The sequence below is a fragment of the Spodoptera frugiperda genome, chromosome 27 (assembly GCF_023101765.2).
Source record: "Spodoptera frugiperda isolate SF20-4 chromosome 27, AGI-APGP_CSIRO_Sfru_2.0, whole genome shotgun sequence".
NCBI lineage: Eukaryota > Metazoa > Arthropoda > Insecta > Lepidoptera > Noctuidae > Spodoptera > Spodoptera frugiperda.
Window position 1 is genome coordinate 4,494,721 of NC_064238.1, and position 16,242 is coordinate 4,510,962.

At 33.9% G+C, this 16,242-nt stretch overlaps 1 protein-coding gene across 2 annotated transcripts; it reads left to right on the forward strand.

The window, feature by feature from the left end:
- The first annotated feature begins 2,468 nt into the window (after positions 1-2,468).
- LOC118263349 (facilitated trehalose transporter Tret1-like) lies at positions 2,469-8,520 on the forward strand. 2 transcript variants are annotated; one of them, XM_035575277.2, is made up of 3 exons: positions 2,469-2,994; positions 6,520-6,655; positions 6,745-8,520. In XM_035575277.2, the coding sequence occupies exons 1-3, from the start codon at positions 2,839-2,841 to the stop codon at positions 7,989-7,991; spliced, it is 1,539 nt and encodes a 512-aa protein (XP_035431170.2). In that variant the 5' UTR covers positions 2,469-2,838; the 3' UTR covers positions 7,992-8,520. The 2 variants fall into 2 exon arrangements, with proteins under 2 accessions (XP_035431170.2, XP_050561214.1); XM_050705257.1 differs by having other exon boundaries at positions 2,978-2,994; positions 6,520-6,651.
- Positions 8,521-16,242: the final 7,722 nt, after the last annotated feature.

Genomic DNA, 16,242 nt, shown 5'->3' on the forward strand with positions numbered 1-16,242 from the left:
TTCATGACTTCAACATTGTTGAAATAAGGTGCATACTTATTTATACATCCATGCAGGTACATTACACACATTGCATATTAATTCAAACACATCACATTGTCACACACACTATATAATTGAAATCTTACTTTATATGTATGCCGAATGTTCCGAAAACATTGTTTATTATACATTTTCCTAGCACTAAAATGCCGTAGCTCACTGCAATACCGATCTCACGCATGGCCTTAACTATTGAAGATTAGAAACTTAATGATAATATTCACGTTCTTCACTCATACACTATGAACTTAGGAGTTTGTTTCCAACGTCAAAACGTAAAATTATATTTACGTAACGTAACGTCACGCCTTTTTAATCCCCGAAGGGGTAGGCATAGGTGTACATTATGGCACATAATGTGCACCCACATTTCACAATTTATGTTGTAAGTCCCATGTAACATGTGTATAGGTGGTGAGCCTGTTGCCATATACCGGGCACATTTCCAGACTCCGTGCCTCCACTGAGAAATTTTTCGTAAAACCCGAAAAAATCCCAGTAATACTTTACAACCCGAGACCTCTTGCCCGGCAGTCGCACTTGCAACCACTCGGCCAACGAGGCAATATAAAATAATATTTTATATTTTAAATTACAATATAGGTTTAAAAATAGAAAATCTGTATAATGTATTCTGTACAATAGGGTTGAGCATAATACATCAGGCCTGAAATATTATTTTCGTTCTTCATGTCAGAGATCTTCGAAAATCGAAACTCCAAAATTTCCCCAAGAAACCCATGCTTCGGTACGAATGGGTCGGCTAGACCGGAGTGATCACGGCCTCACAGAAAACCGACGTGGAACAACGCTTGCGTTGTGTGAGTCATTTGGCGATAAGATTGCTTACCATCGTGTGATCTGTCTGCTCGTTTACCGGCTTATTTCATAAAAAACCTTCATCCAAGAATGAAATTCAATGTACATATTTTGTATGTTCAGCGAAATTGCACGGTTTCAAAATTACCTATATCACTTTTTTTCGTAACATGTCTTCAGTCTATTTATTACTCTAATATGTCTACGTATCTTATTCAAAAATGGAACTCCTATTAACATTGGTTTTCCAAAATACATACTTACTAACTGACACGGCAAAAGTTATTTTGCCTTATACATTATTTCTAGAAAACAGGTAATAGCCGATTCTCAGACCTACTAAATATGCATATAAAATTTGGTAAAAATCGGCAAAGTCGTTTCAGAGGAGCATGGTAACTAACATTGTGACATGGAAATTTTATATACCTATTATATTAAGTGGAATCAAAAGTGGTATTTCAAAAAAAAAAAACTCGATATAATAAACTGAACTCGGCAAAGTGGCGCTAAAGTATCGATAAGCTTTATTATAATTTTGTTGGTAAATAGCATTAGTGTGTTCTATATACATAATACTTGTTGTAGATAGTCATTATCATACTCATACATTAATCTATTGGTAATACCTCGATAGTGCATACTTTAGTCTAATCAGAGCAATGGGACTTTTATTATAAACATGCTCACTTTTGTGAAGATTGTTATAATAGTTTTAAAATTATAACGTTCGTGAGACATACTAAATTAATTATTATGTTATCACTCTTTGACGAGGAACTCGACTAGTTTCAAACCATGCTAGAGGCTCATATTCATGAGCAGCATTCCGCGACACACGACGCGCGACGAGTAGCAGCGACACTCGCAATCTACAATAGTTACCTATGTAATTCAAAAGATGTAGTTAAAGGTTTCTTTTCAATAGAAATGAAGAGGAAAAAGTTATTGAATAAAATAGATGCTTTTGGGTTCCTCAAATCAAATGAAGCAAACTTATTAACAAACAAACTTTTGCACCACACCTAATATTATAAATGTAAAAGTTTGTTTGTTTTGTTGTTTGTCCGTCAATCACGCTGAAACTACTGAACAAATTTTGATGAAATTTTGAAAGATGGTATTCAGACAGGGTATGAGTTAACTTGGGTGGACTAGGGGAATGCAGGCAAAGCCAGAAAGACAGAAGCTAGTGTATAATATTATTGTAAGAAGTTAGATAATTAAGTACCTACTTATGTAGGATTTGTGATGTCATTGATATTATATTTCGCATTTTCGCAACTACTTGTCATTATTTATTAAAAAATCTGATAAACAAGAAAATAAATATTTTTGTGGTTATTATTTACCTATTTAACGATGTTTTTTTTATTTTTTTCATTAATTTTAATTGAGGAAAATAGATAATTTATTAATCGTGTTCTAATTATTATTATTTTTTAAAATTTTAATTACTTTATTAATTATGTTAGTCATATTTTTTTGAATACTGAATAATAATAAAACGGCATTCTGCAACAAAAAAAACGCCATTCACTTCGAAGGCGTAGAACCCATTAAACTTGACCAGACACGAGACGAGTGAATTTTTAATCAAGTAGTCGAGTCCAAATAGGAAACGACAGCACGCGTCTTGACGCTGATTTTCTTAGAACTTGATTTTAATATGTGTTAAGTTTTATAGTTGTGTTTAGTCAAAAAAAGTAAACAAAAATCACCTTTGTTTCGATCACGATGACATTGTAGCAGTGTCGCCGTCGATGAGATCCCATTCTCGACCTCCATCACAAGTTCAATCGAAAAAACCAGTTCGCCAACACGTTTCCACAAATTCCTACGTTCAGTGCAGTTTACATTTGATTACAAAAATACAAATGCCATTACACGACAGAGCCACAGTTAACTTGAGTGGGTGATAAGATAAAACACAATCTCCAAAGCGTTCGGAGGTTCATAAAGTCGTTGTTTGGGATCATGTGTGATGCAGTGCCGCGGAAACTATCAGACATGGGTGACATTACAGTGCCAGAATTAGAGAAAATTAATAAAAATACGGAAAATGAAAAGGAACAATGTGACACAAAGGATGAATGCGTCAACACTGATCAGCGATCGCCTTTTAGGAGACAGGTTTGTGATTATAATAACTTTTTAATTTTAAAAGTGACATTTTATTTTTTAAGAATGAATTCGAATATTTTATTGTTTATGTGGGTGTTAATAAATAAATATTAGATTATTTTTCTCCGTCAAACGTAAGTGTACAGTGGACACAGATTTGTTATATTTTCATGTAATTGATCTACAAATTACTGACCATCACCTAGTTGGTGAATTATGAGAGATTAACGGCCGGATTTTACGTATTGTATTGATTTCCTCGGCGCACATTATTTATCAGTTTAATAGCTTCCTCTAAAATTGCCATTAATTAGTACATTTTTTTGTTATTTTGGAAGCATTGTGAATTAAAACTGTAAAAGTGGGAACAGAAAATTTTAAAATATTGGCTTAAATTCAAAAAGAAAGATAAATATTAGACAATTTTCAGATTAATATAGAATATTTATTCTATTATCAGTTTAAATGCAAAGCTTATTGAGATATTCTTTTGGAATTAAAAGTCCTTTACTTGTCAAATAAAGAAAATATAAAAGGGAATTCTTGAAATCGATTTCGTGTGTTAAAGCTATTAAATTAAAGGTCAAAGTTGCTTGTTCGATATTTTTAAATACTTAAGTCACCTCGAAATGACTGGTTTGGTTTCGAAACGATTTTACGTATTAGTTCTTTTTTATCTTATACAAGTATCATGTTACAAGTAAATAAGGTAAATTAAAAAATAAGATATGAATTAAATAGTGATACAATTTTAATCGAACTACGTGAATAATTGAGGATTAATTATAAGCTTTATTGGTCTTCGTAGGGGCCGCAAAATGTTAATATTTTAATCTAGACAACCGTCAAACGATCCTAAGTATTCCCATTTTTTTGTAGACATTAGCATTTAAATTACCTTATTATGTAACATGCGTGTGAAAATAAAAACCCACATCTACTTATTAAACGCGAAAGTTCGTTGTCACGCTTTCGCGGTTAAACCGTTGGACCGATTATGATGGGATTAAATTAATTATATCTAGTTAGGAATGAGAATAACTTGTTCTATCAAAATATAAAGAAAGGGACGCCATAATCTATACACATAACTGTAGCTAAAATATATTTAAACTTAGTTTTATAACTCCTTCGTTATGATGAGTTAATTTTTTTACATGGCGCTTGTAACAGGGCCAAAACATCGGAATCTCACAAAAATTAATAAACACGGTAAATATCCCGTTTTAAGTTTTAATGATATTACTTGTGACCATGTCAGTTTAAAAATTTATAAACCAAGTTTACCTATTAACATAGTTATTAGTTTCGTACATCTGATATCAGATCTAAAAGACTGAGACGTAAAGCATTTAGTTTTTATATTAATGTCCTTGGGTCTTACCTAAGCAGTGCCTTATTACAATATCATAAGTTGTAACAATGAACTCCAAAATGTATACGCTATTTTAATATGAGATATTAGTATGCATATCATACGCCTCTTAGCGAATCACTGTCTGTTCTCGTCGCGAAAAGGAAGCCTAAAAATATATTGAACCTAATCGAAAGGATAGACACCTTGTTAATATTCCAATATGAAATCAATTCAAATGAATTCTTTTAACTTAATGTTTATTTAAACATTAATCTGATGTTAGAAAGATATAATATATAAGTAATACTAAAATACTACCATCTGCCAGTGGCTTTGCCCGCATTCCCGAGGGATAAAAAGTATCCTATCACCCAAGTCAGCTTATACGCCTTCTGTATACCAAATTTCATCAAAATCCGTACAACAGTTTTAGCGTGGTTAGCAGACAAACATGCAAACAAACGAACTTTCACATTTTTAGTGTGATTAGTTTGTAATCCATGGCATTTTATAGAACCTAGTTTTAAAGACCTTCAAGATTCAAGCAGCCCATTGGGTCTAAGTAAATTGCGCAGTTTTATGGCAATTAGGTTGGTAGCATATGATGATATAAAGACCTAGTTAATACTTCTACCAACTATCTCGAGTTAAAGTTTATTGAAAGAGCTTAGAAGTGAATCCTTATTTCACATTGTCGTCAGTTCAAAATGCCGCAGCCACAATAATTCACGTTACACTTGACACTTATGTAATGCATATCATAATTTCCTAATCTAAAGCTCTATGACACATTGTTATCTACTATCTACAGTCTGGTGATATTCTGTATCCTTAAACTACGCACGTGTGAAAATTTTGCTAAAAACGTCAAGTTTTAGGTCAAAGTCAAAGCATTAATTTCAATTAATCCTCAATTAGGCACTTTTGAAACGTCAAATTGAATTGTCCGTCAGTGAAGCTAGGTGCTCGTTCCGAAGTGTAGCTTCGAATGGAGAAGGACGAGCAAGAAACTCTATATTGGATATTTAAATTAGGAAATTCTCAGCAAATAATAAAATAAAATTAATAGACAATTTTTATTATGGAATTATTAAAATATAATGTTATTATGAAAATACTAAATCTGTTTTAAAGGTCTGTTGCACAGGTGTTATAAATCTAATAATATCCAATACTAGTATTTACTTCGTTTCACGACTGTGATGTGAAGACAAAGCATATCAAATCAACTATTTTTAAATCAACAGGTATGAACCAAACTTAATTACCGCCGTACTCAGAGTCATTTAATGGTTACTTAACCCAGTCCTTAGCAAATGTTTTTCATACAAAAACATTACCAAGGAATACTTTAAGTAATCATTAAATGACTACGGCAATTATTAGCCAAAATACAACTCCTCTCAAGTTGAATGAAACTAGTATTAAAAAACACTAAATAAACAAGAAACAGTCCAACAAAATCATATCACGAAATCACAATCATAAAGTAAACACTAAATCTTTACGAACCGTGTCAGAATTCCAAGCTATCGCCTAATTGCTCAACACTTATTACTTGTACGCAATATTTACAATAATCATAATGATGTTAATTATTGTGCATACATATTGTAGTATTGTTTACCTACTTACTATTAGATATGGGTTACACGTGCATGTGCACGATTACGCACAGAGTTCACTACTGTCACTGTTACAATGTATTTATTGCAGTTTCCTTCAAGATCATTGCCATTGTATGCGTTTACTTGTAATTTAATGATCTTGGTTTATTGAAGATGGATATTTGCTATTAAGGAATTGCCTAGAATTTGTAGGCCAAAACATAGATTTGATCATGTAGCATGTCTGTCTTTACATCTTTAAATCATTTGATTATTAGGCATTACCATAAAAGTAAGCGTCCTTAGGCCAGCATCGTACGCCTCCCACGCTACGGATTTTGGTTTGTTTTGTATAAAAACTCATACCTGATCTGCATCGTACGGATCGCACATCGGCAATGCCTACACGCGATGCGTACCGATGACATCATACGGAATCCGTATGATGCGTACGATGCGGGTCTTTGGTGCGGTTACCTTAGTTGTCTATATTTTCAAGACCAAACATTGTTTGATCTTTCCTGTTGTTGACATATCTTGCATATTTATTTAAGTTTTCTTTTGTTTCAGGCGATCATTTCATTTGGCGTGTTCATGCTGACCCTGGGCGCTGGCGGTACATCAGGCATCTCTGCCATCTTAATACCACAATTAGCACATGCCAAGGGAAAGAAGAACTTCTCAGTCGAATTGGTATCATGGGTAGGTACGTGTATATTTTCGCTGTCTCTGAACCTATAACTATAGAATAGTTAAACAATTACTTTGAATTAATCGTATTTTGTTTCTTTTTAGCCGCGATATCATCCTTGGCACTCTTCTTCGGTAACCTGATGGCGGGTCTTTTAATGGACAGACTTGGAAGACGATTATCTACACTACTGCTAGCCGCCACCTTTGTAACGGGATGGCTGATCATTGGATTTTCGTACGACAAAATGTACTTAATATTAATAGGAAGATTCATCACTGGATTATGCCAAGGATGGCTTGGCCCTCTAGGTCCAGTGTATGTGGGAGAAATTAGTTCTCCAGCCTACAGAGGTCTGTTCTTAGCAGCCCTCTCTTTGGGCATCGCAGTGGGTGTCTTCATGTCACATTTGTTCGGAACATTCCTTCACTGGAGTTTAGCATCATTGCTTTGTGGATTCTTCCCGCTTTTTGGTGGAATCATCCTTTATTACGCACCAGAATCACCTTCTTGGTTGGCATCTAAAAACAGAATCGATGAATGTATAATGTCATACCAATGGTACAGAGGAAATAGTGTAGCCATGAAGACGGAGCTGGACAAAATGATTGCAGATCTCACATCCAAACAAAAGACTCAAGGCAAATTGAAAACTTTAGCTGCAAACATTAAGAAGCCAGAATTTTATAAGCCGTTGGGAATAATGACTACATTTTTCGTCATTACGCAACTGTGTGGAGTTAACGTTATTTGTGCGTACACAACAGATATGATGAAAGAACTTATCGGCAGGGGTTCAAACAGCTCATACGCGTACGCCGCCATGTTGAGTATAGATCTGTTGCGCTGTGTGTCCCTGGCCGCGGCCTGCATGATGCTCAGGAAGTCAGGAAGAAGACCCATGGCAATATTCAGTGGAGTGTTCACGTCGTTATCTTTAATAGCATTAGCTTTATATTTGTACCTGCATAGCTCTGGTGTCATCCATGACAAGTCACCGTTTATATCTTTAGGTTTGATGGCGTTCTATATAATTGTATCAAATCTAGGAATATCACCACTGCCATGGAACATGGTCGGTGAACTGTTTGCTGTTGAAACTAAAGGAGTAGGTTCAGGCATCAGTGTTATGATGACATCGATTGCTTTCTTTGCAGTAGTAAAGACAGCTCCCTCTATGTTCCTAAGTATAGGTCACCATGGAACTTATTTGTTCTATGGGTTATCAACACTGTGTGGTACCATATTTTTATACTTCTGTTTACCTGAAACAAAAGAAAAAACCTTACTTCAAATTGAAGAATACTTTAGGTATGGGAAGAAAAAGAATAGTAAAGAAGTAGATATCTAAGAAGTTAGTGATTACGACATCAGCTGATGACTGTTTGTGTTGGTTATATTACGAAACTGATCTCCTGGGTGACGTACAGACGTGATAGTGTAAACCTAAGGTTGTTGAAGTCTGTTTGTATGAACGATCGAAGGAGCCGTATTTATTTTATTAATCGCAGTGGCGTTAAACAAAGTATTTTATGTCAAAAATTATGCAGTGTTCGTGGTAAAACATGGTAGTGTGTAACAAGGAATGTTTGTTTGTGTATTTGTATGCTTCAGTTAACCTACTTTGATTAGGACAGTTTAATTGATTCTCATTGGTCACAGTTTAGTTATAATGGACATAGATACGATGATCCAGTACATAAATCAGATATGATGAAGGATGTCAACTATAATAATTTATTGAATAGATGTTACCTTGAAATGGAATATGAGTGTATTAATTGTGGTTATAATTTTGTGATCTAACTATAAGATTGTACTTATCTATAAGAGTTAAAATAATAGAAATCCGATATTAAAGATTAATTTTATTAGAACGACCTCATTGTTATTATTTATTGTGTAATAATTTACATAGATTTACCGTCACACTCAGAGTCATTTAATGGTTACTTAACCCAGTCCTTAGCAATTGTTTTCTGAACAAAATCGTTACTAAGGAATAGTTTAAGTAATCGTTAAATGTATCTGAGTATGGCAGATAGATATACTGAAACTTAACAATGTATTGTATTAAAGATTTCTTTCATACAAACGTAGATACAACTGAAATATCTTCAAATACAAACATGTAGGTAGGGACCTACGTTGCTTTATCAATGAATATTCTAACTATGTGTGCCGTTATAATCAATTATGCAATATGTCAAAAGTTCATTGGCACGATTTAATATTTCACAACAATTATTTCGTTCGGTACCTACCCGTGACATAGTGTACCAAATAATATCTGTCTTATAAATGGTTACTTATTGGACATTTTATTGCGATATGTAGGCATATATTTGGAGGGACTGTTCATTAATTATTTTTTTATGGAAACCTCGATTCTTGACCTTGTTTCTTAATGGGTTCTTTAACTTGGTGTTTACTGAAATAGAAATCAAACCTATATGTAAACAAGTTTAAATAAATTCAGTTATAGTAGTAGATGAGAACATTACCTACATCTTATGCTTACCTATATTATATTTATATGTACCTATATTATTATAAGAGTTTGCTTGTTTGAACGCGCCAATCTCCGGAATTACTACTGAGAAATTTTCGGCCGAAAAGTCCAGCAATAACTAGGTTGACCCGGGAATCGAACCCGACACCTCTTACCCACAGTCGAGACCACTCGACCAACGAGACAGTCAATTAATAAGCAATTACAGTGTTCATTTAAATGATAATTTATGAAGATATAATTGGTACCGAGTTCTAGTACATAACGTGCGAAAACTATTTTTTATGCAAACAAAATGATAAGTGCTATCATTTCTCATAAAGTCTGCCTATCTTCAAGTGACGTTAGTGGTATTATGATCTTAGTTTAAAACGTGAAACATCGATAAATGCAGTAAAAAACCGATTATTTTTATAAACTTTTATCTTCATACGTAGGTAGGCACTTCATTGATAGATATTTATAAGTTCTGTCACGATAACTCTTTATTGCCTTGTTAAAGATAAAGAAATAGCTTCATTTAATGCGATTTTGTGCTTATTTTATATAATTTAATACCGAGAACCGGCAATAAGATTAATTAAGAGCCTATGGGTATTATCACTTAATTATTAAATACATGATTGCAAGATCAATTTACGAGTATATAGGTATTTTTGAATTCTGTAATTCTCAAAGATTTTTGTGTAGACACTACTTTTGAGAGGCGAAAATCATCCAATGACTCCTCTCGCCTTGAGGAGAGATTGTCAGACTCTTACTGACTAAAAACCACCCCGTTCCTACTCCTGCTTTTCGAGTCGGAGGCCCGGTAAACCCGTTAGGTAGCCCGCAGCTCAGGTTAAGCAATAGGCAGTCGAAATTATTTGATGACATAATTGCCAAAAAATGTGTATCCCCACTACCTATTTCTTCAGGAAATAGCAGACTTATCTATGTCATTTATCTCGACAAAAATTTTAATGTATTTTTTAAGGAATCACGTTTCTTTTGTGCAGAATATTCTTCCTCGAATTAGACGCTCAAGTGGGGTAGGTGACCCTTTTAATCCCAATTTTAAAACCTAAGTTATTCAGGTAACTAAATATGATACCTGATGGGTATCCTAATGATGTTTGCATATGACGAGATATCCGAAAATATCTTGAAGGCGTTAACCCTTTATTTATCTTTGGGACATTTTTTTTTAACTTCGATGATAAATATCGATATCCATATAAGCATGTGATGATCGGTTTTATTGCCATATAAACACAAAACTACTTACTGATAACATCGAATGTAAAAGTGATAGGAGATTGCGGCATTTTCCGCGACTCGATACTGCTGTTGATTTTGTAATATAAAAACTATTTTATGGGTATAAGTTTCTGAAAAATAGAAAAAAATGAGAGAAAGGAGAAGAGGATAGGAGTTGGAGAATGTTGGAGAATCCGGGCTCAATGCTTTCCGAAAGGAAATTGTACAATTCAGGAAAATTAAAGGTATTTCCAAATTGGTTCTAACAACATTGACATTAATATGACAAATTGGAGACCACATTGCTATTACTGAGAATTTCGTAATCGCTGATTTTGATCATTTGACCAACGGGGAAATGAAAACCCAAAAATCTTTTAAAGTGTCGTACCATTTTACTGAAACTATGCACCTTAAGCAGTTATGTTAAAAATATCGCACCAACGATACTTTTAACAATTTTTAACAGCGATATATCAGCTCCTCATTAATTATCGTACCTAATCAGTTAAACTACATAACTCACTTAGTATAATAACATGTGCATTACAAGTAAACACGATGAGCCCAATTAAACAATAATTGCTACCTATTGTCTACCCACAAAGCGGAACAAATAAACGAATGTAAGACGTTTACCTACAAGGGTCCATCCGCACCTAGTAGGCAATAAAAACAGTAGGTCAATTTCACAGTCCGTTAACTTGTGCTTACACTGACACAAGTGTTGGCACGCGTCCTCCACATAAATTATCGATTCTTCCTGTCTGCCACGTGTTACGCGACCAAGATTCGCCACATCTGTGAAGATTTTTTCCAGGTCCCAGTTCCCACGTTGGTAAGACATGTTTGGTGACAAAAAAACAACCAGGAAAACATCTGGAGACTGGATTAGTCTATTTATAGAGGACTTGAGTGTTTATTAAGTAAAGTGTGAGGAACTTGTTAATGAACATGTGCGTCGGTTGACGGTAATGACATATGTATGCACTGATTGGTGAAGGTTGTGCATTCAAATGCAGATCGATTAGTTCGTCAGACCTTATATTCAAATACAGCCAATATCGAACAAAAGCCTACCGTTACTGCCATTCCAAAATAAAACATGCATCAACGAAATTGCCTTTATTTTCATGTCAAGTGGTTCCTGTGCTTTAGTTTATTCCATCTCGTTTTCTACTTGCATATCATATCATTCGTATCAAATGGCCGCGATGGAATTCGGGCGGAACGAATATTTTAATAATTTACAATAGGACACGTGGCTGAGCGGAAACCATGCACGTGCTATCAATTAGAAGTGGAACAGATAGAAAAAAACTTGACTAGAATTTTATTGAACCCTCCGAAGTGGGAGTTACCTATAAAAATGAAAGCGAAATCATAAATATTGCCCTTTGTTTGTTGAGGGTTAGGAAATAAAGGGTTACGAGATTCACTTTATAGTTTCTTCTTTAGAAATTGACGGGCGTGCGGTTAAATACTATTGATATTATAATGTTTAACGATAACAGTTCAACTGCTGTGTTCTAGTTTGGCCTTGGTCGGATTACGGTGATGTAGATATGTGATAAAAAATTTAACATACTGCATTTCAATGTCATATTGAGCAACGCTGTCATATAAATTATACAAATTATCAAAGTATTACGATGACACTGGCTTGTACTGGTGATAAGTAGTTGTCATCACTTATGCAACAAACTTTAGGTGTATTATAAAGAAAAAAACATTCATCATCATCCTGTTAATGGCTACTGCTGACCAAATTCCTCTTCTCACATGGAGAATGTTTGAGCATTAATCACCACGCTTGCTCAATGCGGGTCGGCGATTTCAAACTTATAATCAGAAATTATAAACCCAGGTTTCCTCACTATGTTTTACTTCACCGTTTGTCAATGGCGCCTAGATAATCTTAGAAAGTCACATTGATACCTACTTATCATTGGTAAGTTTCGAACCGGACCCCTAATGCATGAAGAGCGGGTCTTTAACGTCCAGGCCACTACGGCCCGAAAGAATTATTAAACTTAAGTTATCTATTTAAATCCTTTGTCATCTTCGCTCAATATAACTTATCGAGTAGGTTAATGGTTATAAATTTCGAAAGCTATTGAACAAATCCTTTTTGATAAGTAACTACGTGAATGATACCGTTTGACGCAATCGTAGGATTGCAGAAATACACAAGCCAGCGCCCATTTCTTCTTAAAAATAAAATTTTATGTATGTAGGTATTTACGTACCTAGTTTTAGCGTGAAGCAATATTTTATCTTTCTAACAAGGAAAGAAAATTGAGTATGTAACTAGCATATCAGTTTGTATGTATAGTGTATATGTACCTACATGTCAGTATTTAGTAAGCAAATATTCATGAGACAGTTTCAACAGAAAGTGGTTCATTTTAATTACTTTTTTTATGTTGTAAACGAGCAGTCGGATCTCCTGATGATAAGCGATCGCCGCACACCAGAGGCATTATAAGTGCGTTGCCGGCCTTTTGGGGGTTAGGAATTTAAGGGTTGTTGTGGAATTGGGGATTGGGAAGGGAGGTAATTGGGCTTCTGGTCGTTGTTTCACGTCGATATTTTGTGAAGCCGTGGTATCACTCCGGTCGCGCCGGCCCATTAGTCCCGAAGCATGGCTCTCTCACACTTAAAATTATCATTTTAATTACTTATTGTATTGTGTCTATTTCAAAATCTAGATGTTATGATGAAAAATAGTTGAATTTACAATATTACATTGTCCTCAGTTTCGTAAAAAATATAAATTAACGTCAATAGGTTATTTAAATATGTGTCTACATTACTAATATAAATATTTAAATTACGTTATTTCTACATTTATGAGACTTTGTAGCCTGAAAATAAAAATATTGAGAAAAATGGTCTTGGGAAAAAGAAGTCCGTATATTAATAAACATGACCTAGTCACATGATTTAGGTAACAGTCAGGTTTCCTGAAGAGCTATTAAGTTTTTTTAGGTACCAAATATCATTAGTTAGGTACCAAATGTTACCGAAAATATAATTGAAGGCATCTCTTTGATCGAGTACCTACTTACTTATTTTATTTTCGAAGGGAGAAAATCATCCAATGACTTCGCCCGCCGTTGACGAGGCGAGAGCGAGAAGGAGGGAGTGTCAGACTCTTACGACACTCTTACGAGTCTGACACTCCCTTCTTCTTCTTAGTCAGTAATGACTAAGAACCACTCCGTTCCTACTCCTGCTTTTCGAGCCGGACCCCCGGTAACCCACTAGGTAGGCCGCAGCTGGAGATGTTGACCGAGTACTTGCAAAATCGTTAAGTTTTACAACTGCGATGAGGACGAATCAATATTAGGACGGCATTTGTGACTGACTGGTGTTTGAGATATATAATTATCTTCATTATAATCACAAAGTAATTGGTGGAAAGTAAATATATAAACATACAATATCATAATCGTTAGAGTAAGGGACTATCCAATAACATGAGATTAATAACCTCACAGATAAAGGACGCGTGTACATTACACCCAAACCCATGTCTGTATTTGACTACACGACACTTATTTATACTGACTGAAATACAACATACTTAAATCTAAGAATAAGTTTTAATTTAAGCCTTATCTCTTCAGTATAGGATACATTTCAGTAGAATGTAAGTGCATAATTCGGTTTATTTACTACTACGCCTGTCTATATAGTTTATTGCATTATCCAATGAATCATATTAGACAACATGTGTTACTTTGTGATTAGAAATAGCTATGACTTATGTTTTCCTAGAAAGTTGCTAATTATGTTGTTGATTGCGATTCTGTTATCAATGAGAGCAAAGATCTCATTAAGATCTGGAAGAATGTGTGCTTACTATGTATGTGTAAGAAAACTAGTAAAATCTGGACTATGTCGTTCTATATCTTAATATAGGTTTTTATAATAAATAGAAATCTAAATGACTACGATAAAAGTTACACTTTGGAACGAGCACCTAGCTTCACTGACAGACAGACTGACGACTGACAAAATCAATTTGACGTTTCAGAAGTGCCTAATTTAGTATGAATTGAAGTAAATTGACTGACTTTGATTTTGGAGTAGTATTTTAATATTAAACGGATATAATTGGCTCGTATTATATGGTCATCAAGGTTAAAAGTGTCTACCAAATACTTATCAGTTCGATCGAACGCCAAGAAGGAGGTTAGATTCTAATTATATTATTAGACCCACACAAACATGCTAAATAAAATCATTTAAAAAATACTCAAAAGGAGTCCTACAAGGGGTCTTAATTTATAGTATTCCTTGCCCATATATTTTGATATTGTTTCTTTCACAACATTAATTTTAATATCTCATAATTATTTAACCCTATTATGCGAAATGAATCACGCAGCGATAAACGAAATCAACCTAAAAAGATCTGTTTGTTTCGGTATATTCCTAAATGGAATATTTTGCCAACAGTACGCACATAATATGTTGTCGCGATAAATAAATAGTCATCGTGTGGCCTCTGACTTCTTTTTTCTAGCAAATATTTTTAACAACATTTTATTTAGATTGTAGTAGTTACTGGCTGATCCGGAAAACTTCGTACCTCCTCAAATATATTTTTCTCACTTTTTAAACCTTTCCTGGACTTCCACAAATAATTCAAGACCGACATCTGCCAAATCGGTCAAGCAGTTCTCGAGTTTAGCGAGATTAACGAACAGCATTTGATTTTTATCTATACTTATATTATTTTATATTATAAATTTTATATTATAAAGCTAAAGAGTTTGTTTGTTTGTTTGAACGCGCTAATCTCAGGAACTACTGGTGCGATTATAATAATTCTTTTTGTTTTGGATAGCACATTTATCGAGGAAGGTTATAGGCTAAAAAACATCATGCTACGTTCAATAGGAGCCGTGCAGAACGGGTGAAACCGGAAGCAGCTAGTATATTATATAGAAGAAGATATACTTTAAGTCATAAATAATATAATCAGCTTGACTGTTCCGTATAAGATGTTTTGTGTCTTGGAGAGAATAAGGGAATCGAAATTAAGAGTCTGTTTTTTGTGTCAGTGTCTATGCTATGTGATATGTAAAACTTGTTTTAAAAATACTTGTACTTGTAAATTTTGTTTTTATACAGATTATGAATTACCGAAGTTTTGTTTTGTTTTGTTACGTTATATGTATGTATAAGTAGAATAGCTTAAATTATATTAACATTAAAATTAAACTAAATAACATTATGAATATTCTAGAATAGACAAAAAAGGAAATAAAATTAAAGTTTAGAATTTTAACATTGAATATATAAAGTATACACATTTATAAACTTCAAAAATCTACAGATACGTCATATAGTCCAAGAGTTAATGTTTAAAATAAATTGGGACATAAGGCACATTCTATTATAGTCAAAGAGTCAATGTTAGAAATAAATTGGGTTACAAGGCAATGTCTTTCATTACCTAAAATAAAAATCGTTATCATGTCATGTGTACTTAAAGTACGACAGTGATCTCTTATATTGAAACAATATTGTGTAATAGATAATGTGGTATCATACCTACTTATATACTAATGTGGGATAGGTATGTACCTACATATATGTTATTATTTTAGACGCAGAATTAAGTAGGTATAATTTAGTTTTTATTATGTTAATTTATAAACAATGAAGGAAGAATTTTTGGCTCTTGAATAGACATCTGACAACAAATTATCTGTAGTTACCTGTGTTACTCGTATTTAGTTTTGTATTTTCTTACTAACCCAACAAACTTTGTACCGTCTCAAACATTTTGACTCTCCTTTTACACCTATGGACTTCCACAAACAATTCAAGAGTT

Excerpts from the sequence above, each read along its gene's own strand:
- LOC118263349 (XM_035575277.2), top strand. The coding sequence starts at position 2,839 with ATGTGTGATGCAGTGCCGCGGAAACTATCAGACATGGGTGACATTACA. Across the intron at positions 2,995-6,519 it reads GATCGCCTTTTAGGAGACAG|GCGATCATTTCATTTGGCGT; the intron begins GTTTGTGATTAT and ends CTTTTGTTTCAG. Across the intron at positions 6,656-6,744 it reads CGAATTGGTATCATGGGTAG|CCGCGATATCATCCTTGGCA; the intron begins GTACGTGTATAT and ends GTTTCTTTTTAG.